The following is an 11697-nucleotide window of genomic DNA, read 5'->3' as shown; positions in this document are numbered from 1 at the left end:
CTTTCAGAGGGGCGTGGCCAGCAGCAGCTCGTTAGCATTTAAAGCTACAGACACAGAATCAGAGCTTCAGGAACAGGGCTGAAACAGAGGGGGTTATGGGACAATGATCTGTTTGGTGTTTCAGCCAATCAGAGACAGGCTCTGTATATATCTGAGACCTGGGATATAATGTGGAAGAAGAGGATGATAGGGGAGCTTTAAATCAGTATTAATTAGTGACTCCATCACTAATTAACTTCCTGATGAATGTGGTTACTCCTGCAGCTACAGAATCACTTTCATATTAAAGGATAACGTTTCTGACTCCTGAGTCCGTGAGGAGGAGTAACTCACATTTTAGCCTTTGTGCATCACTCAGGACCTTTTAATTTAACATCATCTTTGCTGTTTTATTGCATCAAACACTCGTTATAAATCAGAAATACAGACAGTTATAAAGGCCCCCATTAAAACCCATTCAAAGCTAATCACACATTTAATCAACGGCACGAGATCACATTTCACTCGGAGCGAACATTTAAGGTAAACATTCAGAATGTCTCATATTTTCTGGCAGCTCTTAAGGGTTGCAGCTGTTGTACCTGTGTTAATAAATACATTAAACCCTGAGACGTATTTCATCTTCTGAATTAAAAACTAACATTTCAACAGTTTTCCTAAATTAAAAACATGAAAACATTTGGTTTAATTATTAACTCTGATTCAGTTCTTCAGTCCTTCACTTTGGCATCAAAAGCTCTGTTGACGTTTTCCAGCTCATTTCTGTCTCCCTCCAGTTTGTCTTTGAGCCGTCCACCTCGTTACAAAGTACATCAGGCGTCCGTCACGCGTCCGTCACGCGTCCGTCACGCGTCCGTCAGGCGTCCATCAGTCAGGCACCAGGCGTCTGTCAGTCAGGCACCAGGCATCCGTCAGTCAGGCATCCGTCAGTCAGGCGTCCGTCAGTCAGGCGTCCGTCAGTCAGGCGTCCGTCAGTCAGGCGTCCGTCAGTCAGGCGTCCGTCAGTCAGGCGTCCGTCAGTCAGGCGTCCGTCAGTCAGGCGTCCGTCAGTCAGGCGTCCGTCAGTCAGGCATCCGTCAGTCAGGCGTCCGTCAGTCAGGCGTCCGTCAGTCAGGCGTCCGTCCGTCAGGTATCCGTCAGTTAGGCGTCCGTCCGTCAGTCGGGCGTCCATCAGGCATCCTTCAGTCAGGCGTCCGTCACTCAGGTACCAGGCGTCCGTCAGTCAGGCACCAGGTGTCCATCAGTCAGGCACCAAGCGTCCGTCAGTCAGGCGTCAGTCAGGCGTCAGTCAGGCGCCAGGCATCCGTCAGTCAGGCGTCCGTCAGTCAGGCGGGCGTCAGTCAGGCGGGCGTCCATCAGGCGTCCTTCAGTCAGGCGTCCGTCACTCAGGTACCAGGCGTCCGTCAGTCAGGCACCAGGTGTCCATCAGTCAGGCACCAAGCGTCCGTCAGTCAGGCGTCAGTCAGGCGCCAGGCGTCCGTCACGCAGGCGCCCGTCAGTCAGGCACAAGGCGTCCATCAGTCAGGCGTCCATCAGTCAGGCACCAAGCGCCCGTCAGTCAGGCACCAAGCGCCCGTCAGTCAGGCGTCGGTCAGTCAGGCACCAAGCGCCCGTCAGTCAGGCGTCGGTCAGTCAGGCACCAGGCTTCCATCAGTCAGGCGTCCATCAGTCAGGCACCAAGCGTCCGTCAGTCAGGTGTCCGTCAGTCAGGTGTCTGTCACGCAGGCGCCCGTCAGTCAGGCGTCCGTCACTCAGGCGCCAGGCGTCCGTCACGCAGGCATCCGTTGCTTTGTTAAACTCTAAAGTTTGGTTTTAAAGAGCAGAGCTGTAATACGATTCCCCCAAGGCTACGTGGCCCTGGCCGAACTGATGGAACGCTGCGATTGGTCAGGCAGGCAGAGAGGGCGGGGATTGTGCTTGGAGGCCTTCAGGTGTCGGCGGCAGCGGTGGATCCCGGTGATGGCAGATATCACAACCGCGCTGGTCAGCAGGGCGGCGCCGCTGAGGAAGAATGTCGGAGTGTAGCTTCCTGTGACGTCAACGAGCCAACCTGCGGGGAGAGAGGAACAGGAAGTGATTTATTAATAATTTAATACGATTTTTCACTTTGAGTTATCTTAAGACAGAAAGAAAACTGATTCTGATATTCTCATAATTAGGTTTGGTCACAACATTTTAACCTACGTCCGTAAATAAATTCTCAGACTTAAACCAGGTTCAATAACGCACTCAGTAAAGGGACACGTTCTCTTTATGAAATAAACTGGACATAAACATAAATCAAACACGTGACTGATGTTGAACCCCGGACGTCGGAGTGTCCTTGAACACACCGAACATTAGGATCTAATATCTGGTTAGCCTGTGTCTCTCACCTCCGACCGGTGGGCTGAGGAGGAAGGGTATGGCGTGCAGGAAGTAAACCACGCCGAGCGCCGAGGACAGGTACGGCGCTCCGACCAAGTCCGCTGTCACAACGGGGATGAGAGCCACGTAGGCGCCGTCGAAGTATCCGTAGAGGACGGCGAAGGGAACGAGCAGCGGGAAGGATCGCAGCAGCGGTACGAAGAGGCAGCAGAGACCCTCCATCGCTACGGCTAGCACGTAGCAGGCCAGGCGGTACGCCTTCAGGCACCTGGGACAAAAACACCATCCCTGTTAAAAGGTAAACAGCCTCTGTTGTTGGCTAGTAGCAGAAGGACTTCTGTAAAAAAATATATACATTTTAAACGTGATAGACGCCATGTTTATTTCCAAAAGATAGCACGTAGCACGGCTGGCGGGGACAAATTGGAGACGTTTCTAAATGTAAGGGAATACATGGACAGTGGACCTACCACTGTCCTCCCCCCGACCTACCTCCTGTCGGTGAGCCACCCGAAGGTGACGTTCCCCACAATGTCCAGAACCCCAAGGATGGACATGAGGAAGGCCGCCTGCTGGTGTGGGACGCCGGCGCTCAGAGCATAGGGGACCAGGTACACGAAAGGGAGGCTGCAGCCGCTGGCCAGGAACAGGAAAGACACGGCCAGGCACAGGAAGTCCGGCAGCAACAGGAAGCGGAACTCCTCGCTGGACAGGAAGCAGGAAGTGAAGCAGCGCCTCCTCTGCGGCGGGGGGGGCGATGGTGTCCGGCACCTTGATGCCGTCCTCCGGCTCTCTGAGCCTCAGGGTGAGCTCGGCGTCTGGCAGCGACACGAGTCCTGAGCGGATAGACAGCAGCGAGTGAAACCAGTCCCAGAGACACACTGGGAAACAAAGAGCACCAGCACAGGAAGAGAGACCACCTGTAGCCTCACCCGGTTTCTCCCCCTCCTCCTCTTGCTCTTCCTGCTCCTGCGCTGTGATTGGCCGCAGCAGCGCCCCGCAGACACACATGTTGGACACGAAGGCGCTGAGCAGCAGCAGCGCCCCCCTCCAGGAATAGCGCTCGATCAGCAGCTGCACGGCCGGCGCCAGCACGAAGGTCCCGATCCCCGAGCCCGACATCGCCACGCCATACGCCAGAGCCCTCCGCTGGAGAAAGTAGCTCCCCACCATCACGATAGACGGGGTGTAGCAGAGCGCGAAGCCCAGCCCTGGGGGGGGGGGGGGGGGGGGGGGGCACAGAGGGAGGGGACATAGATAACTGACGACTTTTTACACTGTGTGTGTGTGTGTGTGTGTGTGTGTGTGTGTGTGTGTGTGTGTGTGTGTGTGTGTACCTGTCAGGACCCCCATGGTGAGGTAGAGCAGCTCCAGGCTGTTGGAGAAGGAGCTGAGCAGCAGCCCGACAGAGGAGAGGAGCCCCCCCAACATCACCGACACCCGGCAGGACCAACGATTCCCCACCAGACTGCCAAGAGGAGCTACACACACACACACACACACACACACACACACACACACACACACACACACACACACAGTATATTTAGGGCTGCACTCTTCGGAAACTGAACTGTGATGACTATCTGAACTGTGTGTGTGTACTGACCACACAGCATGGTGGTGCAGTCCACCAAGCTGTGAATCCACGCCGTTGCTGCATAGTCCGCTCCAAACTCAGCCTGAAACTCCACGAAGAAGATGGAGATGCACCTGCACACAGGAACGGGAAACACACACACATTAACACACACACTCAGGAGTTCACTTCACACTGTGTGTGTAGATTTCTCCTGTTAGCATTAGCATCACATAGTGCCTCGTTAGTGTCCTAATATTTCCTCTCCTAATTTAAAGGTTGCTTCAGCATTGATTTATTTTCCCTCTGGCGTCGGCTATTAAAAACAGCCACTTCAAAACTTCGACTGTGAGTTTTAAACCCTGGATACACTTTAGAGGGTGGTGCTGCCTTCAGTGTCCAGGTGCTGCCTTCAGGGTCCACTGTGGAGCTGTTAATGATCTGCTCTGTGTGCAGTGTTGAGCTTTACTGATTGAACCAGAGCTCCTGAACGTACCGTCTGTCCTGCAGAAACGTGTCTCAGAGAAACTGTTTGTTCAGGTGTCAGAGTCTCACACCTAATGCATCACAGCTGGTCAGTCATCACACACACACACACACACACACACACACACACACACACACACACACACACACACACACATACACAGGTCAGTCGGTTCAGTGAGGTTTTGCTGCAGGATTTTTCTCGTCCTTTCTACAATATTCCAGAAAATGTGGCTTTCCCTGTCACCTGAGCAGGAGAGCTGACTTGTTGAAGCGTGGCGTAGTTATAGGATCTGTCATCAGCGCAGAGATTACATATATTCATGACTCTTAATCTGGCATAATGTCCCCAAGAGACTCCACACAACAAACTCCAGAGGGACTTTCAGGACATCACGTTACCTCAACAACACCAAAGGCCACTGTGTGTGTGTGTGTGTGTGTGTGTGTGTGTGTGTGTGTGTGTGTGTGTGTGTGTGTGTGTGTGTGTGTGTGTGTGTGTGTGTGTGTGTGTGTGTGTGTGTGTGTGTGTGTGTGTGTGAGAGACTAACTATTCATAGCTGGGTGTTACTAAAGATGTTGTTGGAGGTTTTCCTCTATCAGCTGTTATACTTCCCTTCAATGAAGTCTATTTCAACTGATCATCACACACACTGCTGTCTCTGCTTTAAAGAGTCCTCTCCTGCTGATGTTCAGGTGTATATCAGTATGTAGAGTCTCTACTTTAAAGAGTCCTCTCCTGCTGATGTTCAGGTGTATATCAGTATGTAGAGTCTCTACTTTAAAGAGTCCTCTCCTGCTGATGTTCAGGTGTATATCAGTATGTAGTGTCTCTACTTTAAAGAGTCCTCTCCTGCTGATGTTCAGGTGTATATCAGTATGTAGTGTCTCTACTTTAAAGAGTCCTCTCCTGCTGATGTTCAGGTGTATATCAGTATGTAGAGTCTCTACTTTAAAGAGTCCTCTCCTGCTGATGTTCAGGTGTATATCAGTATGTAGAGTCTCTACTTTAAAGAGTCCTCTCCTGCTGATGTTCAGGTGTATATCAGTATGTAGAGTCTCTACTTTAAAGAGTCCTCTCCTGCTGATGTTCAGGTGTATATCAGTATGTAGTGTCTCTACTTTAAAGAGTCCTCTCCTGCTGATGTTCAGGTGTATATCAGTATGTAGTGTCTCTACTTTAAAGAGTCCTCTCCTGCTGATGTTCAGGTGTATATCAGTATGTAGAGTCTCTACTTTAAAGAGTCCTCTCCTGCTGATGTTCAGGTGTATATCAGTATGTAGCGTCTCTACTTTAAAGAGTCCTCTCCTGCTGATGTTCAGGTGTATATCAGTATGTAGTGTCTCTACTTTAAAGAGTCCTCTCCTGCTGATGTTCAGGTGTATATCAGTATGTAGAGTCTCTACTTTAAAGAGTCCTCTCCTGCTGATGTTCAGGTGTATATCAGTATGTAGTGTCTCTACTTTAAAGAGTCCTCTCCTGCTGATGTTCAGGTGTATATCAGTATGTAGTGTCTCTACTTTAAAGAGTCCTCTCCTGCTGATGTTCAGGTGTATATCAGTATGTAGTGTCTCTACTTTAAAGAGTCCTGTCCTGCTGATGTTCAGGTGTATATCAGTATGTAGAGTCTCTACTTTAAAGAGTCCTCTCCTGCTGATGTTCAGGTGTATATCAGTATGTAGAGTCTCTACTTTAAAGAGTCCTCTCCTGCTGATGTTCAGGTGTATATCAGTATGTAGTCTCTACTTTAAAGAGTCCTCTCCTGATGTTCAGGTGTATATCAGTATGTAGTCTCTACTTTAAAGAGTCCTCTCCTGTTGATGTTCAGGTGTATATCAGTATGTAGTGTCTCTACTTTAAAGAGTCCTCTCCTGCTGATGTTCAGGTGTATATCAGTATGTAGTGTCTCTACTTTAAAGAGTCCTCTCCTGCTGATGTTCAGGTGTATATCAGTATGTAGTCTCTACTTTAAAGAGTCCTCTCCTGCTGATGTTCAGGTGTATATCAGTATGTAGTGTCTCTACTTTAAAGAGTCCTCTCCTGCTGATGTTCAGGTGTATATCAGTATGTAGTGTCTCTACTTTAAAGAGTCCTCTCCTGCTGATGTTCAGGTGTATATCAGTATGTAGCATCTCTACTTTAAAGAGTCCTCTCCTGCTGATGTTCAGGTGTATATCAGTATGTAGTGTCTCTACTTTAAAGAGTCCTCTCCTGCTGATGTTCAGGTGTATATCAGTATGTAGAGTCTCTACTTTAAAGAGTCCTCTCCTGCTGATGTTCAGGTGTATATCAGTATGTAGTGTCTCTACTTTAAAGAGTCCTCTCCTGCTGATGTTCAGGTGTATATCAGTATGTAGAGTCTCTACTTTAAAGAGTCCTCTCCTGCTGATGTTCAGGTGTATATCAGTACGAGAGTCTCTACTTTAAAGAGTCCTCTCCTGCTGATGTTCAGGTGTATATCAGTATGTAGCGTCTCTACTTTAAAGAGTCCTCTCCTGCTGATGTTCAGGTGTATATCAGTACGAGAGTCTCTACTTTAAAGAGTCCTCTCCTGCTGATGTTCAGGTGTATATCAGTATGTAGCGTCTCTACTTTAAAGAGTCCTCTCCTGCTGATGTTCAGGTGTATATCAGTATGTAGCGTCTCTACTTTAAAGAGTCCTCTCCTGCTGATGTTCAGGTGTATATCAGTATGTAGAGTCTCTACTTTAAAGAGTCCTCTCCTGCTGATGTTCAGGTGTATATCAGTATGTAGCGTCTCTACTTTAAAGAGTCCTCTCCTGCTGATGTTCAGGTGTATATCAGTATGTAGAGTCTCTACTTTAAAGTCACAGTGATGCATGATGGGATACAGCGGTAATGACCCTTGTGCTTCCATGAACCTCTTCACATGTTTTCCATCAGTCCACATGTTCAGCTGATAACCTCTGACCCTCCTCTTGTACCTGAACGCACCGTCAGTCTGAACAACAGTCAGACCCTGAAGATACCGTCAGTCTGAATAACAGTCAGACCCTGAAGGCACCGTCATTCTGAATAACAGTCAGACCCTGAAGGCACCGTCAGTCTGAATTACAGTCAGACCCTGAAGGCACCGTCATTCTGAATAATAGTCAGACCCTGAAGGCACCGTCAGTCTGAATAACAGTCAGATCCTGAAGGCACCATCAGTAAGAATAACAGTCAGACCCTGAAGGCACCGTCAGTAAGAATAACAGTCAGACCCTGAAGGCACCGTCAGTCTGAATAACAGTCAGACCCTGAAGGCACCGTCAGTAAGAATAACAGTCAGACCCTGAAGCCACCATCAGTAAGAATAACAGTCAGACTCTGAAGGCACCATCAGTAAGAATAACAGTCAGACCCTGAAGGCACCGTCAGTAAGAATAACAGTCAGACCCTGAAGGCACCATCAGTAAGAATAACAGTCAGACCCTGAAGGCACTGTCATTCTGAATAACAGTCAGACCCTGAAGGCACCGTCAGTAAGAATAACAGTCAGACCCTGAAGGCACCATCAGTAAGAATAACAGTCAGACCCTGAACGCACCGTCAGTCTGAATAACAGTCAGACCCTGAAGGCACCATCAGTCTGAATAACAGTCAGACCCTGAAGGCACCGTCAGTCTGAATAACAGTCAGACCCTGAACGCACCGTCAATAAGAATAACAGTCAGACCCTGAAGGCACCGTCATTCTGAATAACAGTCAGACCCTGAAGGCAGCATCTCTCTGCTCTCGGTGCTAGAGGTAATGACTGCAGAGCTTCAAATCCTCTGGAGACTCTCTCACAGCCTTAACTACCATCCAACAACACCTGGAACGGAAATCCCTATGGGGGGGCTACAGGGCATCAGTCAGGGGGTTTGACTTTAGTTACAGTCTGCACGGCGGCATTAGACGGCAGAGCTTCAGGTGAATATAATACCTGTAAACAGTGTGGCAGGTGTGTCCCTGCAGCTCTGGTCAGTGTGTATGAAGGTGTGTGTCTTACCTGGTCACCGCCCGGGTGCAGACTGTCACCATGAAGCAGCAGCCCACGATCACCCAGCCCCAGCCTCCGTCCACATCCCGCTGCCGACGCTTCCCATCAGCCATTGCTGCAGCTGCCGGAGAACCACCAGAGAACGCTCTGCAGCTTCAGCTCCAGGTTTCAGATTCAGTTAAAACCCAGAGGATTAAAGATCCATGGCGCGGTCGCCAGGCCGGAGACTCCTCTTGTAGCAAGAAAATAAAAGTCTTCAAATCCTCTGTTGGGTGGAGAGAGGAGAAAGCCTTTAAACTCTCCTTGTGTACAAATGTAAAAGGTCCCAGAAGCTTTAGTTTATTAAAGAAAAGCACGACGTTAGAGGAGGTGAAAAGTCTGCAATGTTAAAACATGTTGAACGTTTGCCTCTCCGCTCTTCCCAGCTCCTCTCAGCTCCTCTCAGCTCCTTTCAGCTCCTCTCAGTTCCTCTCAGTCCTCTCGGCTCCTCTCAGCTCCTCTCAGCTCCTCTCAGCTCCTCTCAGCTCCTCTCAGTCCTCTCAGTTCCTATCAGTCTTCTCAGCTCCTCTCAGTCCTCCCGCTCCTCTCAGCTCCTCTCAGTCCTCCAGCTCCTCTCAGTCCTCCTGCTCCTCTTAGCTCCTCTCAGCTCCTCTCAGTCCTCCAGCTCCTCTGTCCTTTCAGCTCCTCTCCGTCCTCCTGCTCCTCTCAGCTCCTCTCAGTCCTCCCGCTCCTCTCAGCTCCTCTCAGTCCTCTCAGCTCCTCTCAGTCCTCCCGCTCCTCTCAGCTCCTCTCAGTTCCTCTCAGTCCTCTCAGTTCCTCTCAGCTCCTCTCAGTCCTCTCAGCTCCTCTCAGTCCTCCCGCTCCTCTCAGCTCCTCTCAGTCCTCTCAGCTCCTCTCAGTCCTCTCAGCTCCTCTCAGTTCCTCTCAGCTCCTCTCAGTTCCTCTCAGTCCTCTCAGTCCTCTCAGCTCCTCTCAGTCCTCCCGCTCCTCTCAGCTCCTCTCAGTTCCTCTCAGTCCTCTCAGCTCCTCTCAGCTCCTCTCAGTCCTCCCGCTCCTCTCAGCTCCTCTCAGTCCTCCCGCTCCTCTCAGTCCTCTCAGTCCTCTCAGTTCCTCTGAGCTCCTCTCAGTCCTCCCGCTCCTCTCAGCTCCTCTCAGTTCCTCTCAGTCCTCTCAGCTCCTCTCAGCTCCTCTCAGTCCTCCCGCTCCTCTCAGCTCCTCTCAGTCCTCCCGCTCCTCTCAGCTCCTCTCAGTCCTCTCAGCTCCTCTCAGTCCTCCCGCTCCTCTCAGCTCCTCTCAGTTCCTCTCAGTTCCTCTCAGTTCCTCTCAGCTCCTCTCAGCTCCTCTCAGTTCTCTCAGCTCCTCTCTCTCTCAGCTCCTCTCTCTCTCAGCTCCTCTCAGTTCCTCTCAGCTCCTCTCAGCTCCTCTCAGCTCCTCTCAGTCCTCTCAGTCCTCTCTCTCTCAGCTCCTCGGTTATAAAAGGGGAAAACGCTTCTGCAGTCAATAAGTCACCAGCTGACCCTCAATCATTAACCCCCCCCCCCCCCCCCCCCCCTTGAGGCACGAGGAGGTCGGGTGTCAGGTTGCAGAAAAGAAGCGCTCCCTGAACAGACCGGGATAACAGGTCAGGAGTTAACCCACCCCCCCACCCCCGACACCAGGGTATTTCTGTCTGAGGCTCAATGAAAGAGACACCAGGGCCAAAACAGGGTCAAGACCGGGGTCAAACAGGGCCGGAACCTGGAACAAACAGGGCCAGCCATGACCACAACCAGGACCATAAAGCCAGGGCCAAAACCAGGGCAAAACACGGTCAAGGCAAGGGTAAAGACCCGATCTAAAACAATACCTACACCAGGTCCAAATTCAGGGCCGAACTATTCCAAGACAAAAGCTAGAACCAGAGCCAAACAGTGACAGCTAGAACCAGAGCCAAACAGTGACAGCTAGAACCAGAGCCAAACAGTGACAGCTAGAACCAGAGCCAAACAGTGACAGCTAGAACCAGAGCCAAACAGTGACAGGAACAGGGTTCAAGAGCCAGGGTCAAAAGGTTAAGATGGTCAGGCTGTTGGCTAATCGTTGAAATATAACACATCACATTATTTAGAAAGTACTGCATAATATCAGAGAGGGGGGATACACCAGGATGGGGGGGGCAGCACAGAAGAACAGAACAGGGTCAAGACCAGGTGCTAATACAAGGACCAGACAGGTTCCAGAACAGGGTCAACGTTAGGATCAAGAACAAGTCCAGAACAAGGGACAAACCAAGGGTCAAAACCAGGATCAAGCAGGGTTAAATACACCTAGGAAAAACAGGACCAGCTCCCCCGAGGTCCAAACAGAGCCAGGTCCAGACAGAGCCAGGTCCAGAATGTAAGGATGGTCATATTGAGACTTCGCCCCTCCTTGAAACTGAACGGATGAACCTGACCTGCTCATCATCGGTCCCAAACCCACCTCACCAAAACCAGTAACCCCTTCAGCCTCACCATCGATATCTCCGGTCCATCTCCCTCCCAACCCTCACCCCCAACCTGAGAGTCATTTTGTTGCCGAACCCATAACCCCTCCATTATCTTTTGAGACATCTTTGAACCAAAAAGGACGGAGACTCTGCTCAGCGGCACTGAGATGATACTCACTGAGCTCCAGAGGAATGATGAAGGATCCGGTACAGCTCAGAATGTCATGTCCGCAAGAACCCTGAGGTCCCGTTGATCGGAATGGTTGTGAAACCAGCAACCCTTGGAGCGCTGCAGCAGAGCACTAGTACATACATGTAACCTGATCCACACCTCAACGAAGGAGAAGAACCGGTTTGTGATCGTCGTCAACAACCGGAAACTGCAGCATGAGTTAAACCAGGGTTAATGAATATTACAGACACTGAATGAATATTACAGACACTGAATGAATATTACAGACACTGAATATTTTTGGTAAAAAGTATAAAAATGAATAAAATCATTTCTGATTATTGTTATAATAATTATAATAATTATAATAATAATAATAATAATAATTATTATTATTTTTATTATAATAATAATAATAATTATTATAATAATAATTATAATAATTATAATAATAATTATTATTATAATAATTATTATTATAATTATAATAATTATAATAATAATTATTATTATAATAATTATTATTATAATTATTATAATTATTATTATTATAATTATTATAATTATTATAATTATTATAATTATTATAATTATAATAATTATTATTATAATAATAATATTATTATAATTATTATAATTAT

General features: G+C 48.9%; 1 protein-coding gene across 5 annotated transcripts; it reads right to left on the bottom strand.

Moving 5' to 3' along the window:
• Positions 1–342: 342 nt before the first annotated feature.
• slc16a12b (solute carrier family 16 member 12b) lies at positions 343–11199 on the bottom strand. Of its 5 annotated transcripts, none has more exons than XM_063892955.1 (8): positions 11063–11199; positions 8427–9879; positions 3977–4080; positions 3705–3848; positions 3300–3578; positions 2860–3203; positions 2376–2635; positions 343–2050 (listed from the first exon to the last, which is right to left on the bottom strand). In XM_063892955.1, the coding sequence occupies exons 2-8, from the start codon at positions 8528–8530 to the stop codon at positions 2038–2040; spliced, it is 1248 nt and encodes a 415-aa protein (XP_063749025.1). In that variant the 5' UTR covers positions 8531–9879; positions 11063–11199; the 3' UTR covers positions 343–2037. The 5 variants fall into 5 exon arrangements, with proteins under 5 accessions (XP_063749025.1, XP_063749022.1, XP_063749021.1 ...); XM_063892952.1 differs by having other exon boundaries at positions 2376–2655; positions 8427–9882; positions 11063–11197; XM_063892951.1 differs by having other exon boundaries at positions 2376–2655; positions 11063–11197.
• Positions 11200–11697: the final 498 nt, after the last annotated feature.

This window comes from Eleginops maclovinus, chromosome 10, assembly GCF_036324505.1.
Source record: "Eleginops maclovinus isolate JMC-PN-2008 ecotype Puerto Natales chromosome 10, JC_Emac_rtc_rv5, whole genome shotgun sequence".
Classification (NCBI taxonomy): Eukaryota; Metazoa; Chordata; class Actinopteri; order Perciformes; family Eleginopidae; genus Eleginops; species Eleginops maclovinus.
The sequence above is the reverse complement of the archived record's forward strand: the minus strand, read 5'-3'. Positions and strand labels throughout refer to the sequence as shown.